Source organism: Telmatherina bonti (genome assembly GCF_933228915.1).
Source record: "Telmatherina bonti genome assembly, chromosome: 2".
Taxonomy (NCBI): domain Eukaryota; kingdom Metazoa; phylum Chordata; class Actinopteri; order Atheriniformes; family Telmatherinidae; genus Telmatherina; species Telmatherina bonti.
Genome location: NC_136620.1, coordinates 39,436,969 through 39,462,827, shown reverse-complemented (window position 1 = coordinate 39,462,827; position 25,859 = coordinate 39,436,969). Strand labels below are relative to the sequence as shown.

Below are 25,859 nucleotides of genomic sequence, written 5' to 3'. Positions count from 1 at the left end.
GAAGTTCTTTTTAGACTCAACATGCTATCAACTTGATATGATATGACTTAAAATATGAGGGATGAATCAAGAGCAACAACATGTTTTGGTCACAAGGACGCAGATCAACATGTTTGCTTTCGGTGAAAACGTCCTCTGCTGATTTTGACAGTATGTAATGTAAACAAGCCTGTCGTCCTCTCGGTACGATGCTCCGTTTGATTCACCCAAACACAGGTTGCAAGGACTCTTGCAGAAAAAAACTTTGTGGATTACAGACAACTTAGTGAGGAACCCTGTTGGTTTATGGACAGCTGAATAGTTGCTTCAGCTGCCATGCGAGCAACAGGAATTGGCATCGCCGTGACGATGCCTGCAAGATTGTAAAGTCAGACTTTCAGCAGCGCAGAAATGATGTAGCTGCTAACAGAGTTAGTGTTTAGCTGCAGCGATCAATATCCTAATGAATGACAAAAAACTAAGAGTAAAAAGACAAAAAAGATTATAAATGTGTGTTAGTTTAATTCATTTTTATGTGTGTACTTTACTTGTAGGATGAAGGAATGAGATGCTATTAGGAAAACATTGTGACACAGTTGTAATGCTGACTTCAAATATAGTTTTGTTTGTGGAGGTTCAAACAAGAGCAAGCTACAAGTCTATACACAAGTCGTCACACACACAGACACACACATTTCCAACAGCTCAGCTAAGCTCAGGATGATTGCACCAACCATCGCAAACAGAGTCAACTGAAAGCAACAACCTCTGTTTGCACATACGTGTGTGGGTTGCAACATATCTGTAGACCGGCGGCAGCTGAGAAGCTCAGTCAACATCACCTTAAAGAAAATTAAGAGCCCCTTCCGGCCAATACAGCTCCCGCCGCTGAAAGTACCAACGCTACCCGCGCACACACACACACACACACACAAGTCACACTTTTACACTCAGCTACAGCACCTACGAGTAGAAACAGGCTGTGGTGAAATGTCAGGTTTGTCTTTTGTGATGCGTGCTCCTCCCTTTAGTCAAGCATCACCCAACATGCCATTTATTTCTGTTTGCAGAATGGCTTTGTGGTCACGAACCGCACACGTTCTGCCTATCTTCTCTGTTAACCCAACGCCCAAGGCTGCATTGTGCACACGATGGATACAGCGTAGCACTGACTGGTGAACCGGTCCGGAGGAAGGAGAAGCACTGACCTGAGTGTGGCTGGTTTCCAGTGAGAGCAGTGATTCGGAGTCCAGATAGGAGATGTTGACAGAAGAGACCTCTCCCTCCTCGCTCTTACAGCTCTGTCGCTCGCACCGGCAGCTTCAGGCTCGTGTTAAACTGCTGCCTCACTGCATTGGTTGCATCCTCCCTTCCCTCTCCCCCACCTCTCTCTCTCGCTCTCTCTCTAACACACACACACACACACACACACACACCCGTAGAGACACTTCCCCAGTCAGTGACAGAATGACTCGCTCTTAAGCTCAGCTTCTAGATGCTTTCCTTCTTCTTTTACTCTGCATTTCTCTCCATGGCAGTGAAAATAACCACATTCCAGAGGAGTCGGGGCATATGGCGGGGAAGCGGCACTTAGCCCCAGAGTAAAGCCTCCTCTGTGTGCAAGTGTGGGTGTGCATATGCCCGTGTGTGTGTGCGTTGCATGGACAAGTAGACCCATTGTGTTGAATAAGGGGAGGGCCAGTGAAAGGGGAAGAGGCCAATGGCCGGACTCAGCTGCTGTCCCTGCTGCTGCTGGCGATCGCAGAAATGGGTGCTGAGTGTGACACAAAGCGAGGAAGAAAGATGGGGTGGGGGAACACAAGAAAGGGGATGGCATCCAGACCGACATATGATGAAGAATCAATCTGTTAGAAGGCAGAAGCATGAAGTATTGGTTTCTAGAATCACACTTATCATTTATCGCTGTCAGCAGTTGTCAGAGCGAAGCGACGTGTTGTGAACTCGCTTTAAATAGAATCAAAATGTAGGTTTGAGGAAGTGGAACTAAAATCCACCCACTCTTCTCTCATCACAACAAAAATCCCTCCTGTGCACATTATAAAGGAGGCACATTGAGAGAATTTAACATAAAAATCATGTAAAATATTCTAAATAGTGACAAAGATCTTTTCAAACAGCCTTCAGACAACTAAAGATAAACACAAAGAGATCCAGGAACACTGTGTGTGGATTGCAGACTCGTCAATAGTCGGATTTTAGGATCAACTTATTCAGACAAATGAGCAAAAATACTCAAATCTAAGCCACAAGTCCTTCTGTCTAAGCTCTAATTAAAGGTTCGATGTGGAGCATTTGGAGGAAGCTACTGGCAGAAACACAATATTATTTATTATTGAGTAAATTTTGTGAAAGTAGAAATTGTTTTGGCAACATTTTATATCAAGTCAATATATTCTGTCTTTGTCCTGAAGGTTCGGTTATGCTCAATGCTAAATGTGCATTTATGCAGCAGTTGGAGCCTACTGTCTATACTGTGTTTATTTTCTGTGCATTTCAGTCTGTGTTCAGTTTCCACATGTGTAACCAATCACAACAGTACCGCTGCAAATCACCGGGGGCAGTGTTGCACAGTAAACCTCCCATGCAACCATTGAAAGTAACAAAGAATAAGAAGATGCATCTAATGGCATCAAGGACCATCGCTACCTACTCTTACAGGTGTAGGAACCTGCGCGTGAACTCTGAACTTTGCTCTGCCCTCTAGTGGATGTATAACAACAGTATGATTGCATAACAACCCTGCCATCATACATCAACGATGGGGAGTAAATTAGTTGTGATGTTTAACAATGTTTAGTGTGGACGTACCCATTTATGTACATAAACGGAGCACAGATAAGCTGGAACTTGCAATAATGCACCACTATGCGTCTAAAATGCAAAGCAAACATTTACTCTCATAAGGTTTTCCTTCTTATTTTGCACCAGTGTACTTCTCCTAGACAGGCTCCATCCAGTTGCATGCAGCCACCATGTTGGCCACTTGATGTCACGCATCACCGTTTTTATTTAAACTTGTATGACAACCGTTTTTTCTTTCTAGTCTCCCGCCTACATGATGATCTTATTTCACTGAGACCCTGACTTGTTGCCATGCTGACAATTCAAACTATAAGCCAAATTTAACAACAGTCCTATTTATGGGTTTCATTGACGTCACGATTTTCCTGCAGCCGCCATCTTTAGGACCTAGCGCCATCAAAAGGGGAAAGGGAAAAAATGGCGACTGTGCATCTACTGGAGAAAAAAAGTGATATTTAAAAAATAAAAATGGTATTTTAGGTTTTAATCCATATCTTATTTAATCTGAATTGCTGAGTCTTCTGAAATCTGCCCAACATTTGCTGAATTTGCCTTTTGCCGACGTCTATATTTAGCTTATTTACAACCATCCCACCACAGCGGTGAATCCCTTAAGGCAGACCAGAGTATCAAAAAGGTACGTTATGTCCCAGCCAGCAGCTGATTCCGTACCGGATCCGTTTTCAGACCGGTTCAGTGGTTATTCACAATTTTACCAGCTTTATGGGCAGTTAAAACTGTGAGAAAAGTTACGTTTGCCATCTCTTTTCTCTAGCTAAATGTTTATTTACAAGCTGTGTGAAAAAACAACCATAAAACCGTTTATTTATTTATTTCTAACTGTTTGTTTATAATCACAGCTGTCAAGTTCTGGATTTGAAAATGAGGGAAATTCTCCCAACAAAGTTTCTAACACCCACCCTCTTGATTAATGGCGGTTGTTGGAAATTTTTAAAGTTTACTTTCTTCTTGTATCACACGTAATCCAGTTTCCTGGCCAAAACGGGGTACTTAACAGGTTTCATTATAATTGATGTCAAAATATCCAGATAATCTAATGACATCCTGATTATCTGGTACTGGACGTAATCAAAAGAGGATGATTTTCGGTATTTTCGCCAGCCTAGCCCGGTCTCAGGATGGTCCTGAAGAGGATGCTGTTGAAACACAGCGACGTCACATGAAACCCTTGAATAATACGGAGTTAAACTCACAGCTAAATGCTAGAAGAGGTTGTCATCTCACGCCATGCACTGCCTGTCCAGCAGGTTTAAAATTCAGCTCGGATGTTTCTGGGCTGAAACAGAAAACACTGACCTCATGTTGTGTCAGCTTCTGCATCAATTCAGGCTCATGTACAGAATAAGCACCACCTGCTAATATTAATACAAAACTCACAAAATATACCTGCTGAAAGTCCACTTTTTGAAGCAGCTTTCCTTGCTGGTATGAGATATTAATTCTAGATGCCTGAGGACTGTTTCTGCATTAAAATGCAGGAATGCAGGACTAGCACAACCTTGCACAGGATGGCTGAAGAATTAATCTTATTTATGTTGCAGGACTTTACCAAGGTCATTCCCTCAAGCTGAATTCAAGCTTCAGGCTTCTCTTGCAACAGCTTATTTGTTTCAGGAACTATTTTTTTCCTTGATGTCAGGCGAACTTGGCACATGAGTTTTGAGCTGATTCCGATTGGCCAAGAAGGCTGATATTACCATGGAAACATGCAGGTACGCTTCAGCATCTGGCTGTACAATAAAACAAACACTGACCTAGATGTAAAAGACACATGAAGGGTGAAAAGGCTTTGACGTGTTGTTCTTTCGCTGTCACGATCATTCTCAGTTGGACTGCAGAACACAGACAGCGCTGCTGTGGTTGTTTCGGGCGCCCAAGGTGTCGACATGGTGAGAAACAGCACTTGTAAAACTGTTAAACATGTCTGAGAACTTGTCCCGCGGTGCTGATGAATGTTGAGGTGGCATGAAAAGGGAAGTGCTACTTTCACAAGCTTTGGGAGGAAACACGGTTTTCACCAGTGACAAGATGCGTTTACAAATTCACGGACAGTGAAGCGAAAGAAAGAATGCTTTTCTACTGTTTTCCAGCCTGATCTGGCAGCATTTACAGTCCTGACCTCCTTTCTTATCTCCCCCCTTTACACAGCCAACCCTTCCTTCCTTTCATTCAACCTTCTCGCCCTCCTTTTGTCCCAACATGCTCCTTATTGATCCTTGCTCTACTTTTGCGTTTCTCTTCCAGTCATTAACGAACCACAGCAAGAAGTCAGCGATCCTTTTTGTAGAAATTAAACACCCTTTGTTGAGCCGTTACAGTTAAATATCCTTCAGAAGCAACATGAAAGGACATGCTAACCCTTTTCATCTCTCACACACCTTTAACGCAGCGGTCTGGCCAGACCTTATTATAGCACACAGTAATTACTGCAGTGAGTGGAAGGGCTGGAGAGCAATACATACTGTATGTCCAGACCTCACTGGGAGCAGTGTGCAGTACTTCCTGCATGTAGCTAATGATACGGTGTGTTACAGCATGATAAGACAAGATCTGCACTCATATTTTATACTTTGGCAAAAGATTTAGACTAAATATGACCAAAAAAACAAAAAATGCTAAATGAAGAAGAAGAAGAAACATAAAAACAAAATGTTGAACAACCCATCAAGCCTCAAGTTGCAATATTTAAAACTAATGTGAGGAAAAATTATTTTCTGTAACACTTTAATTTTCTACAAGGTGAGATTTTATGTTCAGAATGGAAGACGTGTGTCGGGTCCCATTAAAGTCTTCCCACCTGTCTGTGGACAGATTGCTCCTTACTGGGTCGGATGGTCATCGCCAGCATGTTGATGGCAGCTGAGATTCAGCTTGTAGTGAAAGACGGCCGCACCGAACATTATGCTTCCAAAATCAGCTAAGACACTGAATGTTAAGGAACACACCATGCACAGACTCAAAGATGTACCTTAAGTTACAATTCTTGATAAAAAAAAAACATTTAAATACTTTTTAATACTACATGTTCATGTTAAAAAAAAGATACTGATCGATTTAAATATTTATATTAGAAATGTATTTACTATAAAATTGCCTTTAAAATGATGAGCAGAACTCATATCTGAAAGACATTTGTGGGGAATTTGGCCTGTAAGGGTCCCAGAATGACTCAGGGCTGCACATAACGCCCTAACTCAAAGTGACAGGTGAGGATATTAAAGCTCATGCAACCATGTCGGAGCATTCGGTGCAGAATATGCCAGACTTCAAATATTTGTTCCACATTAGTGAGACTGCACTTGGCACCATCTTTGGGAAGTATATTCTCTCAATAATTCATTCTAAAACAGAAAAAGAACTTGATGCAGCTCATCAGAACCACATCTATTTGTTAAAATATGGAGAACAATCAAAGACATCTTGGAAAAGAAGAACATATGAATAAGATGCGAGCAAATCAAACATTTTATGAACAATCTCATTTTTGTTAATTTACCGGAAGGGTGAATTGTTTCCATGGTGACAGTGTTTGCAGGACAGTGAGGAATAAACCCGTTCATTCCCTGTATGACCGACAAGGTAAGGCGAGTGCACCAGCATATATGCGGGGATTATTGTCATTCAGGTGCAGGTATAACCTGCAGAGACACGCTACAAATCCATATATCTTATTTACACTGAGTTCATCCACTGAGCACACAAACAAACGTCCACAAAGCCGAGCACTTGGTATGAGAAGTAAAATACTTAAAGCTCCTGCGCCTCAGAAAAGCCTTTCTCACCTCTCTGCCTGATATCCTGCATGAATCCTGGTAATTTCAGCTTCTTTAGCTCTTATCCTGTTAAAATGTAGATGAAATACATCTTGACAGATCACTACCAGGTTTTCCTGCTGGTTGTGTCAGCAGCATTAAAACATTCTGATACTTGATGTAGCATGACTGGAGCCGGACTGACACTGGGTTTGTTGGGAAGAAGCTGATCTCTAGGCAGTGAAAACTGACTGGAGGACATTGTTCAGGCTTTAAATTAGCTGGAAGAACAAAAAACAGCTGACATCACAGATGATGGGAGCTTCTTAGAGCGGAGCTACAGCTCAGGCCTGTATGGATGTAAAACTAACATGCTGGACTCTTATCTTCTCAAGTTTCTGAAGAAAAACAAAACTTTCTTTCTATCAAGAAGAAACAGGAGTCACGTTGCCTTTAATCCTCAAATACTTAAACTGTGAAATGTTTCTGTGATTCATCCAGTTGATTTCGTCCCTTTTTATTTCTGCCTTCAGCGCTTCTGTCGCAGCTGCCGTGACTTTAATCTGACTGCTCTGATCCTCCTGTTGTAGGCCGTCATTACTAGGATGGGAAAATCGAATAGAAAAATCAGATATCGGGATTTTTAAAACTATTTTTTTGTTTAAAAAAATTTTTTTTTTTTTTTTTCCCAAATAAATAAAAATAATCCATTATAATTTTTTTTGGTCACTTTTATTATTTTTATTGATCTTTTTACTCGTCTTCTTGGGTATTCTAGCAGCAGAACGATGGTCTGACTACTGGGTTGTTTTTTCCTCATTGAAATGAAGAAAAATAACGAGCAAAGAAAAGTTTTATACATTTCTTTTTGTTTTTAATCTACAAAAATCAGCAATATTGAAGAATTGTGAGAATCGTAATTTAAATCGAATCGGCACCCAAAAAATTGGAATCGAATCGGGACAAAAGCAAATCGTCAAAGCCCTAGTCATTACTCATATCTGCTCTCACATGTAGTTGTTTTCCACCAGGCTGTTTGTGCTGATCAGTCATCAGGTCTTTATTCTTCCTACGAAGGACCAGACTTCACCTTCTTGGCTTTAGTTTGTCGACTTTTGTACCGTTTGTCTAAAGATTTTCAGGTTTTTTTTCTATTAAATCAATTTTTGCCATCTTTTCTCTTGAGATAAACTTACAGAAGAAACTTATAGCATAGCAGGGTATATTTATTTAGCAGCTGTTTGTACTGAAACCTACAGAAGATAAAGTATCACAACTGTCTGAATGTTTGCAGCAACATGTGCATGGTATTTAAAGATCTTTATTTAGACACAAGTCGCTGGGTGCACAGTGGCGTGGTGGTTAACACACCATGGTTTAAACTTTAGCTGGGGTCTTTCAGGGTGAAGTTTTCATCTCCTCCCACAGCCAACAGCGCTATGCTCACGCTGCAGGTATGAATGACCCAAACGAAACGTTTCTGCCTTGACGTCTGTAACTTCAGCTCTATTAGACCTCCAGTCTGCATCGGTGGAGGCGGGATGCATGAAGATGGCTGTTTTCTGCACAAGCAGATCTCTTCAGAGCTGCAGACTTTTTAAAGGCAAAAACTTTTAAACAAAACAGCATTTCTCAAACGCTTGCTGAGGTAATAAATGCATTGACTTCATCGGGACGAACAAATGTTACAGTCAAACATTAGAAAACCTTCTCCATGTCTTCAGCTGTGTTGTGCACCTTCATAACATTGGTAACACACTTGGCTCAGCATACGGTGGAATAAAATATAAGCTTTACAGTGATGCAATCTTTAATGACTCTTCATGTCATGACTGTTCATATTTTTTACTTGTGACACTAATGTAACAAAGAAAACCTTTAATTCAAGCTGTAAACAAAACAAAATAAAATGGTTAAGTGGACTTTAAACCATAAAATCCTGCACTTCAATGACTTTTTCATATAATATAAATTTAATTCTAAGCAAAGAGAATATTTGTGCATATATTTGATTGTGTCTGCTGCCTGACTGGTTTCCTCCCACTCATCCCAGACACAAGCACACAGCCCATCTCACACTTTATTTTCTATGTCCTTATGGCTGCAGCTGGCGTTTTCTTTCCTCTCGCCATCTCTCACATCCACCTACGTCTTTCTTACACGACTTTATTCCTCTTCCATCATGCATTTTGTCTTCTTTCTGTGGTCGAAGGGAAGGAGAGGGGAGGAGAGCAGCGTGGCTCCAGACCATTACCCATCACATCTTTATATGGGAAGATCTAGGCATCCCTCCCACACACACACACGCACACACACACATCATTAATTAAATTCACATCACTTAAAATGCATGCGCATGTGCACATTTGCCAGCTTGTACACCCACATTTTGGCATGCATACACTGCAGTAGAGCCTGACCGACCCTCCTTTCATGGTGCACCACATGAAGGTCAGAGATGAATGATGGGAATTTTCTACAACAAGAGGCTGAATCTGTGTCTGCAACACATTTGTCATGAGAACACTAAAGAATCACTGCAACAATGCATCCTGGATGGATCAGACTGGTGCGTACAACATCCCACAATCCTGCTGTCAGTCTTCTGGAGTACGCTGGCGCTGCTAAAAATCAGAGCTCACTGCATGAGAGATAATAACATGGCCAGAAAATTGTTCATCTACACCCCAAATTGATTAAACAATTAGTTCAGAGAGGGGTTGAGAAAAGCACCTAAAGCAGGAGACGCTTGAATGCGTTCATTACCCACCTTATCTGTCTCATCTACGCTTGCAGTAAACACACAGAATAAATTCAGCCTGAATTAACAAAGGGGTGAAAGGGATCAGAAATACTTCATTATTTTCATGTTTGGGAGCAGAATGCGTGTGAATGTTTACACAGTAAACAAATGTCCTCTTATAAACGTCCAGTTCCCTGAATCATGTCCCACTTTGACTAAATTTCAGGTCTGGGCGATGAATCAGATTTTAATCTCAGTACGATCTGGGTTTTCATCGATGATAAAAATAAAAGGGTGGGATTATTTTTCTCTCTGCAGTTTCCTCTCCTGCTGTCTTCAGCTGCTAATCGAGCGTCTCTGGCGTTGCAGCGCTGTGCTGTAAACTCCTCCCACAGCCGCTTTGCTTTCATTCAGACACTGTTGCCAACTTGGAGACTTTCTCACTAAATCTGGAGACTTTTTTTGTTAAAAGCGACAAATCTAGCAACTTTTACTGGAGTTATTAGAGACTTTTCTGGTGTTGTGGCGACTGACTTGAAGGCACATATTGTTCTGCAGTTACTGTAAGGAAGGAGCAGCGGGAGCCTCTCCCGTCCTAAAGCACTCCCAGGCGGCCAGTCTCAGTCGGCTCCGGCTGCAGGTCAATGTAGAATAACTGCAGTAGGTTGTGGAAGTTCACCTAAACATAGTTTATACCGTTGTCAGTGACAACTGGCTGCATTATTTTCCTATACATAGTTCGGCCAGTTAAACACTGTAATGTCCCTCCGTTATGGGGCGTTACCATAGCAACGCGTTAACCAGCTGGTTCAGATCAGCCGTCTTTTAACAGGTGAATGAGAGAAACGCGCTGCAGCCTGACAGCGGTTGTTTGGTATAAAACGTACATCCAGGCCAACGTAAAATAGTTCCTATACTTCAGCAAATGTTGTAGAAAAGAAATACATATTTGTTATGAAATATTTACTGTGTGGGACCATGATGGTAAAAGTGGATTAAACAACTCGTAACCGTGTGTCAGACGGGTATAATGGCCGACGCGGAGTCGACATCACGACGCGCAGCGTTGTTTAATCCTTACTTACATTTATTTATTCAGTTTACATCAGTATTTACACTTTGTCAAGACAAAACTTCATGTTATTTGTTTGTTTTTTAAAATCTGTGGAATCCAAAAGAATATTTTTTTAAAAGTCATGGTTTATTGAAGAAAAAAAAGATGTTGTTAAAGATAAAAAGATAATAGTGTTAAATAATCGAGATCTCAATTCCAGCCAAAACAAACGTGATTATAATTTTTGCCATAATCGAGCGGCCCCACTAAATTTCCACCAGGTAGAAAAAGGAATGTGCTGTTTGACACAGATGTCTGTCAATGCTTCAAACAGGATCCTCTGCATAACATCGTTTAACACTTAAACACACTCGCCTAACAGGCTGTGCTTCCCCTGAACAGCATAAACATCTCTATTCATGTCAGACATCTTCTGAATGTCACAGAAACAATCATAGATGCAGGAGTTTCAGTTCTCTTCGTCCGTTTCTGGTACCAGTCAACCACTGTCATGCTTCGGAGGGACACTGGAAATGAGTGACGATTGCATGACTTCTGTACTTTTCCTTGTGTGTGAGAAGCCGAAATGCTGCACAGAAGCTGAATAAAAGGAAGGTCGGTGTCTGAACTGCATGACTGTAACCGTAATGTTCTTCATGGACAAGACGAGCAGGCAGCGAGAAGGTTTTCAGTGATCTGATGAAATGAATATGCGATTAGAAGAACATTAGAAGAAAAGATTTATGCATCACATGTTTTCAGTTAAACGAAACCCATCAAAGTCCTTTAAGTTCAGGATTTCATGCATTAAGAACCCACAAAGGAACAAACTGTGGCTGCTGGAAGCAATGGAGTTTCATTGTGATGATGTGGAAATGTTGTGTAAACACAGAACCAATCAGCTGCTGACAGATCCAGGTGACAGCAGCACACCGGGGGTGCAGGAGGGGAATGCATGCAGATGTGCTGAAGGCATCATCAAAACATCAGGTGTCAAACTGGTGGTTTTCATGTTTGTTTACTGGTGCAGATACTGGAGAGTTCACACGCCGTGTATGTACATTACATAGACCTGAGTCATAAATCTACGTCTGTTCTGGTTCCAGCGTTCATCTCTTCTCACATACAACGTTGAGCTGCATGTAATCACTTTGCTATTGCAGGACGAGACGATCAGCAGGGAGTGGAAGAGTTGTAGATGGAAGGATGAAAAGACGAGAGAAATACAAACAGCAACAAGAAGAGTCATCGTGTGTCCTCCAGGAAACATGTAGAAAATGCTGCGGGACAACTGCACCGAGAGTCACATTAAAGATACACAAAGGTGCTAAAATAAGCTCAACCTTGTTATTCTGAGACGACAAGCAGACGCTCTGGTTCTGCCACAAGCCTGAGAACCTGCACCTCTCTGCTGTCGGCACAAAGTCACTCTCCAAGATTACAAACATCCGGCTTCGGCTGCTTTTAAGCTGTGAAAGGAGAAAAAGAAAAGAAAGAAAATAACACCATCCTGCAAGAGCTGCAGCATTTATCAGATCAGGCAGAATAATTCTAAATGTTGGATGAAAGAATAAGTTTCTAGAAAATTACTGGCAACCAGAGATAAAACCTGAAAGATGAACAGAGACACTTTAAGATCGACAGTTAATACATGGTTTCTGCACCTGCGTTGCATAAACGCAGCAACCTGCAGCAATCTGCAGCAACCTGCAGCGACCTGCAGCAATCTGCAGCAACCTGCAGCGACCTGCAGCAATCTGCAGCAACCTGCAGCAATCTGCAGCGACCTGCAGCAACCTGCAGCAATCTGCAGCAATCTGCAGCGACCTGCAGCAATCTGCAGCAACCTGCAGCAACCTGCAGCGACCTGCAGCGACCTGCAGCAACCTGCAGTGACCTGCAACAACCTGCAGCGATCTGCAGCCATCTGCAGCGACCTGCAGCAACCTGCAGCAACCTGCAGCAACCTGCAGCGACCTGCAGCAACCTGCAGCCATCTGCAGCGACCTGCAACAACCTGCAGCGATCTGCAACAACCTGTAGCAACCTGCAGCAAACTGAAGCAATCTGCAGCAAACTGCAGCGACCTGCAGCAATCTGCAGCAAACTGAAGCAATCTGCAACAACCTGCAGCGATCTGCAACAACCTGTAGCAACCTGCAGCAAACTGAAGCAATCTGCAGCAAACTGCAGCGACCTGCAACAACCTGTAGCAACCTGCAGAAAACTGAAGCAATCTGCAACAACCTGCAACAACCTGCAGCGACCTGCAGCAATCTGCAGCGACCTGCAGCAACCTGCAGCAAACTGCAGCGATCTGCAACAACCTGTAGCAACCTGCAGCGACCTGCAGCAATCTGCAGCAACGTGAAGCAATCTGCAGCAAACTGCAGCGATCTGCAGCAACCTGCAGCAATCTGCAGCAACGTGAAGCAATCTGCAGCAACCTGCAGCAACCTGCAGCAAACTGCAGCGATCTGCAACAACCTGTAGCAACCTGCAGCGACCTGCAGCAATCTGCAGCAACGTGAAGCAATCTGCAGCAACCTGCAGCAAACTGCAGCGATCTGCAGCAACCTGCAGCAATCTGCAGCAACGTGAAGCAATCTGCAGCAACCTGCAGCAACCTGTGACCCTGTAGACCCTGGAAGGGTTGTATGACCCGGTGAACTGTACCCACTGCACACCCACCAGCATGATGACACATGCAGGGTGAATGATGAGTAGTAGCAGCTGAACAAGGTGGAAAATATTACTTGAGGACAAACTGAACGTGATGTTTGGATGCAAACGACTGAAATTCCAGGAAGAAGGGATGAACATGATGAGTTCACAAACACAAAAAGAAATCATGACGTCATCAGCGCTAAGGTGCCACTTTGATTTTCTCCATCACACCGGAGGCATCAAACCAAACTTTGTGTAGCACTTCTCATGCAGAAGCACATCACACATGCAAGTCACACACACACACACACACACACACACACACACACACACACACACACACACACACAACCCTTCCCCTGACCATTCATGCCAAACTTCTCACTGTTCCCTAAAAGGCCCGTTTACAAGCTGACCATCATCATGCTGGGTTGCAGAAGCTCGAAGACTTTGACACTTGCAAGCAAAATATTCACTGAGGTAATAAATCAGTAAGTTTTCTTACAAATCCATATGAAATGCATATTTCTTTATGCAACCTCAGCAGTCACGTCCTGCCTGTCGACGCAGAGCAACTTTGTCCTGGCTTCACAAACAGATCCTGGTTTCAGTCTCTAAAATGTGCTTCCTGCAGAGACTGCAGCTCCAGTTAAATGATTGCATCATGTTGAAGATAGATCAACATAGAAACCTCATTTACGGTTTATGTTTACTGTAACGGGATGGAAAAGTTCACCTTCTATCTTCACTGGTGAGAAGTTTGGGCTGAAACTGCTGGAATGGTTAAGACACATTTCTGTCCTTATTAAAGAATCACGTCTATTATAAATATTCTTCATAGTAACTTGTAGGAAATATGCTCACAAAAAGGATATTTCTAAAACAAAAAACCCAAAACAAGCAGTAAGCATCGTCTGGACATGATGACAAATAGAAGACAGTAAAGATGGACAGCTCTTTGCTCCGCTGCTGGTCATGAACCGAAGCATTCCTACAGTAAACCAAGCAAACGGGCCTTTAATGGACGCCGCTGTCATTTATTCTGGGAAACAGAGAGAAAGCTTTTAAAAGTAAATGTCATCTGGATATTTAAAGCACATTTTTGCAGCAGAAATGAAACTGGTCGCCTGCATCAGTTTCCTTCACGTGATTCTTCAATGCATCACACCTCTGAAATAAGATATTTCAACATTCGAGTCAACTAGTTTGTATCCATAAAGCTGCAACTGAATTAGGTAAAAACCCTAAACTACAATGCTGAGAAGCTGAGCATTTAAACCCACATTAATAATTACAAACATGTCCATGATGTAAGCAGGAGGAAACGACAGAGTATTGATAAAGCTCCGTCTCCTCTCCCACGTGGAAACAATGAGCGTGGTGAAAGGACCCGAGCCCGCTGCTGTTCCCAGCCTTTTCCTTCCTGTCAGGGAGAATGGAGCAGAAAGCTTCACACCGTTTCCTCCAGTCTGCCCGTAACTAAGAGTGACTCAACGCTGCTCATCAACAATACGCAGCAGCTTAGGAGAAGTGGCAAGCTACTCATGTCCAGCTCGCTATGACACGAGCACAGTTGAGTAATGGCCCGTTGGGGACGTTGCCAAAAGGCCAAAGTGGTTGGAAGAGGGTCTTAAGAGGGGGGGAAACGGTTCCCAGGCCTCTGAGAACAAAACAGGCTCTTTTTTTTTTCCAGCGTGGTGAATTTAAATGCCTTCCCATCCCGCTGCCACACAGCAGCAGTCCGGTTCACATGGAGACCAACACACCAGCTCGGCAAATCAACATCTACACTAAAAATACACTCAAAGCAGCGCTGCCGTGATGGATCAACTACACACTCAGCTGGTCAACCACTAAAGCACAAACAGTTAATAAAAATCTCATAAAAACCAAGAATTACAGATGTATGCAAAGCTTTTCAACATAATTTGTTTAGTGGAGCAGAAGTATTTCCACAAACCACACAGGAATTTAATGGATGCTTTACTGGGAGAAATGATAACATGAGAAACTGGATCCTGATGCTGATAGAGAGCCCAGATTAGCTAAATGCATGCCAGAGAAAGGATGGTGGAGCAGCAGGGATGAAACCAGATATATATATATATATATATATATATATATATATATATATATATATATATGTGTGAATAAAACACACACAGTTCTTTATAATCCAAACGGGGAGTTTCCAGGTCTTACCATAACAGCAGAGCAGACACATCTTTGAGTTTTTACCTTTCTGGTTCCAAAACCAGTACTTGCGACGTCGTTTCATTATCAGTCCAATCAAAATCGCCTTCAGATATCAATCATCAGCTCGTGTTCCTTCTCATTGTGCTGTCCAGTCTCTACGGATGACCTACCAGAGTCAGCTTGTCTCAGATGGGAGCTCCGATAACCAGAGAAGTCCATGCTGGGTCCAAGCCGAGGGACAAACTGGGGTTTAAGCCAAAGTGTTACTGAGAAGCACGTAAGCTTTGCATCCTCGGTGCAAACAATGTCCTAAAATACACCTTTGTTTAATATTTTCATGCTTTCCTTCCTGTCATTCAGCCGAGACGATGCTCTGCAGCTCCACAGAAGACAGAAACAACCCTGCAGTGAAGTGAATCATCCAAAGATCAGGAACTTCACATCTTTCTGTCTTCTGGCAGAAAACGTGTCTCTGATTTCACAAAGGTGAGGGAGGGGGCAAGAAAAGTAGGGTTACACAATATGTTCAGATCTTCCTCTTCCTCCGAGTGTCTTCTGTTCCTCCAGCGTCCGTGTAGATATGAGCTCTGAATGATCCAGACCGAGCCGAGAAGGTAGCAGAGCGGAGAAGCTTCTCCGGGTAACAATGCCAGGCAGGAGGAGGAAGCTGCAGTCAGGAAGCCCGGCTGGAAAGAAAAACATGGTTTCCTGACTGAAACCTGGCAGAAATTCTGCTTTAATTCATCCTGCTGTTAATCGTTTTAACTGAATTTATTCAGACTGCAGCGATTCGTTGCTGTTATTTCCTACGTTTTAATGTTTCCTTTGCACCATTTGTAATGGTTCTAATGTTTTATGTAAAGCTATTCTAATTGTTTGGTACATAAAATATGACGTACAAATAAACTTTCTTTGACTTTCAGGGTAGAAAAACCTAAACAGCATTAAAATTTCCTCTCATCAGTGTAATGAAATAAAAACAAAAATCGACTGATTGAAGTGAATCAGACTCCTTTAGAGAACAAGCTGAGTGTTTTTACTGACATCATGCACTCGCATCTTCTTAGTGACTTATGAAATATAAAAGGTGTTTTCTTCTAATCATTAAGACTTAAAGCAGTACAAATAAAATCTAAAAAAAAAACAAAAACAAAAAAACTGTATTGTAATGTGTACATTTTAAAAAGGCCATCTTGGTTTTCATTTCTCAACACACACACACGCACACACGCACACACACACACACACACACACACACACAAACTATTTCCCATGCAGCTGAGAGCTGATGGGAAAGACATTTGTGAGAATTTATCTCCACCTGCAGGAGAATCTGAGAAACTGCAGGAACATCATGAACATGACTGTGTGTGTGTGTGTGTGTGTGTGTGTGTGTGTGTGTGTGTGTGTGTGTGTGTGTGTGTGTGTGTGTGTGTGTTTATTGCACAAGCATGTGAATTATCCATTTTGCTGTTACGTGCAGCTCACACCCACACTGGTTATCAGCTGAGCAAGCTAATTACCCCCACCTTCCTAAATTCCTGTGCAATTTTACAATGTTGGATTTCTGCTGAGAAAAAAGGAGAAGACGTGTTTCTGCATTCCTTCCTCCAACGAGACGTTTTATATTAACAAAGATCAATAATAATGCTTTAATAACTAGTCAACAACATATCAGCTGCATTTGGACCCATGGACAACCAGGACAAAGAGGATGCTGGAGGAGAACTAGAGCTACAGTATCTATGAAAACAAGGACAGGAAAACTAGAAAACGTGACTATTTTAATTCAAACTGGTTTCTGACACACAAACCTGCCGGGAATTTGTCTGTTTGCTCTCATGCACAAAGAAAGTCATGAATACTGATAATAAACCTGGTTTCTCGCTTGTGGCTGCGACCAAAGCTGCAAGCAGAAAAACCTGCAGCAGGACTGGAGTCTGTTTACTGTGGCTCCAACCATCAGCCTCCCAGTTTGTTTTCAGCCTCCCAGTTTGTTTTCAGCCTCCCAGTTTGTTTTCAGCCTCCCAGTTTGTTTTCAGCCTCCCAGTTTGTTTTCAGCCCCCAGTTTGTTTTCAGCCTCCCAGTTTGTTTTCAGCCTCCCAGTTTGTTTTGGTGATCATAATGAGCTACTGTTTGTGTTTTCCTCTGCTGCTCTGCGTAATGACGGTACGTACAGCTCTTTGGTTCAGCCGTGGGGGTTTTAAAAGGCTTTATAAAGCTGAGAGCACCGTAATTATTTTTAAAAGCAGCTAAAAGCTTTTCTGTACAGCAGGTTGATGTTGTGTTGGTTAAGTTTTCCATTTTATTCAGCTGAACACGTCTGTAATGTCTCATGTCGAGGTCGCTCAGTCTCGTGTGACTGAAACACGTCTAAGAAAACTGTACCTATTACTGCAAATGCAAGGAACATAATAGTTTATATAGATGCATTTTTAGTTATCAGCTGTTTTATAAGCTGTTATGATGTTTATGATGTTTATGAAGTCAGCAGACCGGCGTTCATTCAGAGGTGCTCAGACAACCTTCTGATGATCAATGTGAAGGAAACAAAAGAGCAGGTGGGAAAATGAAAAGCACTTTTTCCGTCTAGGATTAGAGCTGGAGGAGCCGGACTGATGTGGAAAACAAACTTTGGACTAAGTAAGACAAAAAAAAGGTAAGAAATGAAGTTTGTTATTAATAAGGAAGCTGTGATTACAGATTAGATGGATGGATTCTCCAAACTGTCCTGATCTGCCAGGTTGGTTCTTCTTCTGTGGTGCCGAGTTTCTGGGGCTCCAGCTTAAAGTGAAGCCCCGGCAGCCAAAAGCATGTAAAACAAACACAACATTCGTACAAAATATCTGTAAGGCATCCCTTCTCTGTAGGTCATGGATGCTGCCTAACACCCTCCTCCTGCTGCTCAGCTACACAGACATGCTCACAGTCACAACCAAAGCACCGCTGCTGGTGAAAAACACTGAATGGCTAAAACAAATAAAAAATAAAAGTAGCATGTACCCCAAGTGAGAACAGGCCGAAGGCGTTTTCAAGTAGTTCTCTGAGAAGACAATTTAGTCAGGATGCGAGGATCAATAATAAAATATCTATTCTTCCTTTACCAACATTTATATAATATATAACTAAACTTTCAGGAGAAGTAGGAACTACTTTTTCTTCTGCCTGCCATAAACACATGAAACCTGGTGCAGCTTCAGTCACTCCTCTGATCAGCTGGAGATATTTCAGCTCCACAAACAGCAAAGATTCGCAGTGTGACGTGTGTGTGAAAGCCAGAAACCTCCTTAAACATGCGAGCACTAAGTCACAAACAGAGGCAGAGGTGATGAGGCGACGTCAGAGGAAAGGAGGTGCTGTAGGGTGGAGACACTCGGCTTCAGCGCCGTTCCAGGCGGAGAAAACGTGGAGCTGATGGAGTTTTACTGCTGGTGTTTATACAGCAGAAGTTCTCTGCAATATTAATACTGTAAAAGCATAAATATGTTTATAAAATCAGAAGTAAAATCAGGAAATGTTAGGATAACTAAATGCAAGCGTGCAGCTTGGAGTGGTTCGTCCTTCAGTTCATCTACATCTAGTTACGTAGGACTACCTGCAGAGTGGATCACGTAGTACATGGGATAAAACCACCACTGTGAGCTTTTAAAGAAAAAACAACAACATTTAAATAGATGAGATTTAGAATAACATGAATAAATCTAATTTTTTGGGCTGATAGTAAACTGAATAACGGTAAACCTGATGACCGTGTGTTGTTTGAACAAGCTAACCTGACTGGTCTGATTCCACAGAGATGTGTTTCCTCAAGTATCTACAGCTTCCATCCATTCATCCATTCATTCATCCATCCATTCATCATCCTAACCGCTGAGTCCGATGAAGGGTTGCGGGGAAGCTGGAGCCTATCCCAGCAGTCTTTGGGGTAAAGGCGGGGTACACCCTGGACAGCTCGCCGGTCCATCACAGAGCAGCCTCCATCGTGAAGGAAAACAGCAGAATTACAGCCTCAGCTGCCAGAATGACTGAAAAAAATAATGTTTTCTTTATGCGTACGCGGTGACATACGTTTCAGCGGGTCAAATCTAAAGTTAACTCAGACAGAAAGCAAAACCACAGAAAACTTTACGATAAATATCTGGTGAGACGGAGAGGAGAAGACATGAGAGACAGACACGGTGGTTTGTGTGAAACATCACTTGTTTCCATTTTAACACAAACGTTGGTCTTTATTTTGGTCTCCTGAGATGTGTGAGTGATAACAGCCTCTCTGGTTGGTGGTCTCTCTGTTTGGCTGCAGGTCTCGGCCCTTTCACAGAGGGAGGCATGAAAGCGTAGAAACGGACTTCTTTACACCTTTACAAAATACACCTGCTGTCTGTCTTTTAGCATCACTTCTGGTAAAATGTTCCCCATTTTCTTCAGCTGCACTGGTTTGTGATTTAAAACAAATTATTTGAGGAAATAGAAAATAAATCTTAATGATTCCACCTCCTGGAAATGATGGACAGAATAAGAAACAGACCAAATAGATTAGCATCAGCTGATGGACAGAATCAGGCTAAATAAGAGGAGAGCAGGTGATGAGAAGGAGGAGGAGGAGGAGAGTAAAACAAAGGCCATGACGAAGACAGAAAACAAGGGGTGAATATTGTATAAACTGTTATGTGAGTTCAGCGCTTACGTTTGAGCAAAATCATGTTTCAACATTTCATTATCGACTGTAGAGCATGGATTTAGAAATAAAAAAAAAACACAAAGCAACTCTATTATATCGACTATATATTTAATACCATACTATATATTTATATTTATACATGTATGTGTGTATATATTGTTGTATGTGTGTATATATATTGTTGTATGTGTGTGTATATATTGTTGTATGTGTGTGTATATATTGTTGTATGCGTGTGTATATATTGTTGTATGCGTGTGTATATATTGTTGTATGCGTGTGTATATATTGTTTTCTTTGCAACATGGGGCTTGTCGCCGCCCCTAGTGGATGAGAGTAGAACTGCAGTTTGGTGCTTCTACATTGTCTTCGCTTGTGACCGAAGGAGGTTGCTGCTTGTTGCTGCTTGTTTTCACTCGAAAAGGAAACTTTTTAACTCACTCTCAGAATTTTAGAGATCAAATTGGATTAATCAAATTCAACAGATCCAGCTGATTAAAAGCCTAAAGGCTTCTTTCATGTGGGCTGCAAAAATACAGAATAATCCGAAGGGTCATAAACTTTTACGACTCACTACAAGAGCACATGTTTGGTGAAGGAATGATCAATGAAAAACTAACAGAATGTTCCAGAAATATGCATCACCATCCAGATAAAATATGCAGAATAGGACGGAACTACTAATAACTGAATATAACATCTATTTTAGGTAATAGGTGCTGAATTTCTAATGTATTCTTCGTTTGTTTTGCTGTAGGATTATGTGAAGCTTTGCCTCATCATAACCACAGCTACAACTGATGTGGAGTTTGTGATGATGTGGAACAGTGAAGCACATAAACCGTGATCATCTTTACGCCACTATGAACTGAGCAGCAGCACAAGAGAGTCGTTGAGGGGAGCTGCAGAGTGAAATGGACAGTGAGAGGGTTCAGCTCAGGATGAATGAGCATCAGTGCAGCAAAACAATGGCAGCAGCAGCAGCAGGCAAGCAGGCCACACTGACTCTGATTCATACAGTCCCACCGCTTCTGTCTGAGCAGACAAAACACAAACAGAGCCATTGTTGGCGGCTGGTACGGCTGTCTTCACAGAAACGCCCGCACAGATCTAGAAGCTCCAGAGCTACTTGGGTTCAGCACATCTGAACGCAAACGCACAGGGAGCATCGCCATCACACTCACAGACAACTGATGCATTGCTGCAAACGAGAGAAACAGACAGAAACACTTCCAGGGTGATAAAAAAAAAACCCCCTGGTGTTGATATGAATAATACACAGCAGGACGCTCAAATGCAACCTCGCTTCATAAAAGTTCCATTCCTGACTATTTATCTGTGAAGATGGGACAAAAACATCCATAAATCAGAACAAAATGCTGTCTTTGCCATTAAATATTGGGCCTAACAACCAATTTCATGCAACTCCAGTGGATGTCCTGAAGATGACCGAAGCGTTTGTAGGTAGGTCACAACATTCCACATCATTAAGAGAAAACTGGAGACAACAAAGTCAGCCAGGCATGAAAAAATGCTCATTAATACTGAACCAAGTTAAAAAGTAAAAATATCTCAGCATCAGAACTGTCAGTACTTTTACACACAGTTTATTTACATTCTAACTTTTATGTTTACACAGCTAACATGAGAATTTAAGCACAATAAGAACTAAAAATGTTCATTCTTTGAGGAAAAAAGCAAGTTTTACAACTTGATCCAAACAGAAGTTAAGAGAAGCATCAACACTGATTTAAAGTTGCATTCGTCTTTGCCAAACAGCATAAATAAGCAGGCGTGTGTGTGTGTGTGTGTGTGTGTGTGTGTGTGTGTGTGTGTGTGTGTGTGTGTGAAGTTTAAAGCAGCCAGGAACATCTGCAACCCAGGATTCAGCTTCATACTGATAAATATGAGCTTTATGAACCTGAAAACGCAGCATGACTCAGTGGCAGATCATCCTTCTGGGTAGTGTAGAGTTTCTTTACATCCTGACTCGCTGCTTCTGTTCAGGAGTTTTCACCTGATCTGAGCAGCAACACTATCAGAGTGCAAAGTTCACATCAGCCTGCTTGCAGTAAACTCCCTCTGCAGGCTTACACAAGCTGCTCTAAGATTAATGAGTTGATGCAAGCACTTCCTGTCTCAGAGGGTCATGCCCAGACAGAGCATGATATGCATTCAGATCCTGGTTTTATGAAACTTGAGTCTGAGTAAAGACAGCAGGGATCCATCAGAGACAGGTCGGAGCCTCAGACCTCCTCTGCTGGATCTGAGATCTGAGGCTGGAATACAAACAGAAAACATGGAACAGCTCCAGTTTTCTGTATAGGTGAATTCAGACAAAGTTCCAGGATTCCTCAGGAAGTCTAGTTATCTGAATAACCCCCCCCCCCCCCCCCCCCCCCCCCCCAGGTTCCACAACGCGCCTGGACTTGTCTTTGAAACGCTTCATACTTGTCAGATATTCTGTGTAAGCAGGGCTGAAGGTGTGTTTTCCACGTTTTCCCAACCTGCCTGAGGCGCGTGATGGCCAACAGGACGTGGAGCAGCCCAGCAGGTGAAGGAAGGAGCAAACTCTGCTCAGATGGAGTAAAAGAGGAGGGTTTGAACCGACCTGCTGCCCGTCGCTCCGCGGTGTCCAGACTGCGCTGCTTCCTCCGGAAAGCGACTCTGTTGAAGCCCTCCATTGTCCTGCTGGAGACCGGAGCATAACCTGCTCCTGAACACACACCCAGAGTCCCAAATAACTGAAAAGTTTCAGAAACCGACTCCAGCTGCGCCCCTGGTGGCTCGCGCGCCGCGCCGCGCCGTGCCGCGCCGTGCGTAAGGAGACCAAAGACGCACCGGGTTCCGTCAACAGTCCTGACACGCTGGGGATTGGTTTCCCACCTTGCTGAGAAGTGTTTGCTGGGGGTGTTTCTCCGTGCTCCGCCTACCTGTTCCGTCAGTGGTGCTGCAGACCAGAAGGTGGGCCCTCGCGCACGCGCACAGCAAAAGAAAAACACTCATACAGATCTAATTTCATGTATTGTCTGCTTTTTGTAAACTTCTCCCCCTTTAGACATGAAAAGACACCCCCTCAAAGTGGCAAAAGATTTGCTGCGTTCAGGGACTCGTTTAAAATGAAGGAATATTGGATTCTGTCTTTAAACAGCAGTTTTTCCACAGAAGCAAGAACATAAAGAAAGGAGCCATGCCAGGATTCAGGAAGAGTAAAATACATAAAAACCAAGATGACAGCCTTTTATTTCTATGTTGGGTTGTCTTGGGAACAGTTTGTTCCTCGTTCCTTAAAGAAATATTAAGATTATTGTCACATTTTCTGAGCAGCTTTACTTGAACAGTGCATGAAACAGAAAAAACACACGAGGACAAGTTTTTTTCTTTTATTTGTTTCGTGAAACCAGTTTAACACAGTTTTAATTGGCGGATAAACTGTAAAACCCACTTTAATTTATTTTTTAAACCGTGTTTTTTTTCTCTTCTTTTTCAGTCATTGCAGCCTCTCTTCCATCCACAGCTATGTAGTGCAAACAAACCAAAGTTAATGAGCCTGAATGGATATAAAGGCTACTTTCAGACCACAAATGTCTTCATCACTCTGTAGCTGCAAAAGTAATGATCTTAACAAAGACAAGTCCAACAAGTGTGCACACACACACACACACACACACACACACACACACAGACAACATAAAGTCAGTTTACTATTGTCACAGAAACGCCATCATGACAAGACTAAGACTGGCTTTGTGATTTCAGGATTCGTATCCGTGCACTGAGGAGAAATGGACCATCAGTGTTTCAGAAAGGCATGGGAAGATTGGTGCAACAAACGTCACAAGCTACATCCATCTCCGTGTTTCTGAAAGAAACAGCAACTCGCTGTTAAACCAACAGAACTGGTAATCTATCCAGAGTTTGGGGAACCTGCGTTTTCATCTTGACGGCCAGCTGGTTAGTTCATGATGGCAGAAATGGCTAAAAGATTGGTGTCATTATCATCCCGATCAGCTCCTGTATTGCTTTTATAGTGCATAATTGTGCTTGTACAATTCTACATTCTGTATGGAGGAAGCACATGGACAAGAAGATGTTGCAACTACACATAAGTGTTCGCTTTAATGGCATTTCTTTCCGTTATGTCAGTGGTTCTCAAACTTTTTGAGCAACATGTGTTGGTGTTCCCCATGATGAGCCTTCAGACAGGTCATCCTGTCAGCCATCCTCTAAATGAGCCGCTGGGAAAGTTTCAGAATCCTCACATCAGGAGGATCAGGTGGCTTTTAGTGGACTGGGTTCGCTGCTGGGACAAGGCACCCAGAATCAGCTTCTGTCGCAGACGTAAAGCCATATTCAGATTTTAATAAAGCATCCGAGCTAACTTTGTTGTTTATCGTGTTAAAAACGAAGGTGTTAATTTCACAGATTTATCTCAGTATTCATGGTTTAACCTCATAGAGCCCAGCGTGACTTAATTTAAAACAGTTTCTGAGTGTTTTGCATCACTTTATGATAAAAACTGCTGAACCCAAACTTGCCTCCACTCCCTAATTGATACCAGGAAGCAGAAGATTACACAATAATAGTTTTGACTTATATGTCAATTTTGCATTAATGGCATTTATTTGGTTAAAGGACCAAATAAAAACGTCATATTCACATAACTGGACTTTTACCACCATTTTCCCATCATTTTTCCAAAGTCAACTTTTGTAAAACTTACAATTATTTTATAAATGTCCGCTAAATACTATCTGGCGACCCCCATGGGGGTCCCGAACCCCAGTTTGAGAACCACTGCTTTATGCCATGGAATGGAAAATAAATCATGATAACATTTTTGTTTCTGGGAATTTGCTCAGAATAACAACAGAAAAAAACTTTTATGTGGAAAATTCAATACGGCAGCAACCGTACCTCAGCAGAAGAGCACACCTGTGGGGATTCTCCGTGTCAGAAATGCTGTTAAAAAGGAGGTCAGGGGACTCTGTGGTCACTTAAACTTGTGCAATTCAAAAGGCAAAAAAGGAAATAATAATAAAAAAAAAACAAACCTGTCACACACACACACGCACACAATCTCTCATGTTTCCCAATCTTTGTAATCTGAGCTACATAACAGACACACACACACATCAGTCAGTAAAAATAAAAAAACAAAAAGTGGTATAAAAGTGTTTATGCACAGAAAAATTCAGAATAAAAAAAGAATTCCAAAAAAGACCAATGAAAGAAAGTTGAAACCCACCAATCACCCCAAAAAAGTAAAAAAAAAAAAAAAAAAAAAAAAAAATAGAAAAGAAATGTCCAACTTCATTAGCTTGTTGCCAAACTCAATACAGTCTAACCATCCTATGTAAAAGTGGCATAAATGGTTAATTTTTGGATTTTTTTTACTGAGAACATCTACTGTTTTAGGTTAAACATGTTTTTGGACATGAAGCAAATTCCAGCATGTTGTAAATCTGCTAAACTGGGATCGTTGAAGTCTTCACCACAGCAGGAAAACAAGCGTTGATTTCCACCTGGCAGAATGACGAAAAGAGAAAAGAAAAAACACCAAAACATACAAGTAATTATAAATCTCAGAAATAGATAATAAATGGAGTAAATAAATTATTAATAAATAAGAGTTTGAGTTCGGGGAAAGAGTCCAGCATGCTGGCTCTGGAGTTTCCGCCTCGCTTCGGTCCTCAGTTTTCTCTTTCCATGACGAGAAGACGCCGTTTCCAGAGAAGGGGGGAGCGTCCTGCCCCTCCTCTACGACCCAGGTAACCAGGAGGCCCGCCAGAGCCGGGCCGCGTAGCGCTTGGGGAGGTGACAGACCCCAGTGAGAACTGGGATGGACTGCTGGGTTGCGGGGAGAGGAAACCCCCATCGGGGGTGTCTCTGCCTCTGCATGACTCCTACCAGACCGAGGCTGGGGTCTGGGCTGCAGCGGGGAGC

The 25,859-nt window shown here is 42.3% G+C and overlaps 1 protein-coding gene across 2 annotated transcripts in view; it reads right to left on the bottom strand.

The window, feature by feature from the left end:
• Positions 1-22,604, bottom strand: part of fgd4a (FYVE, RhoGEF and PH domain containing 4a) — a 55,906-nt gene extending 33,302 nt beyond the window's left edge. The window contains exon 1 of one of the 2 annotated variants that reach the window (XM_079249124.1): positions 22,525-22,604. In XM_079249124.1, the coding sequence (XP_079105250.1) occupies positions 22,525-22,597 (73 nt within the window). In that variant the 5' untranslated portion in view covers positions 22,598-22,604. Of the gene's footprint in view, positions 1-15,277; positions 15,401-22,524 lie in introns of those variants that run through there. The other variant, XM_079249125.1, reaches the window with a different exon arrangement.
• Positions 22,605-25,859: the final 3,255 nt, after the last annotated feature.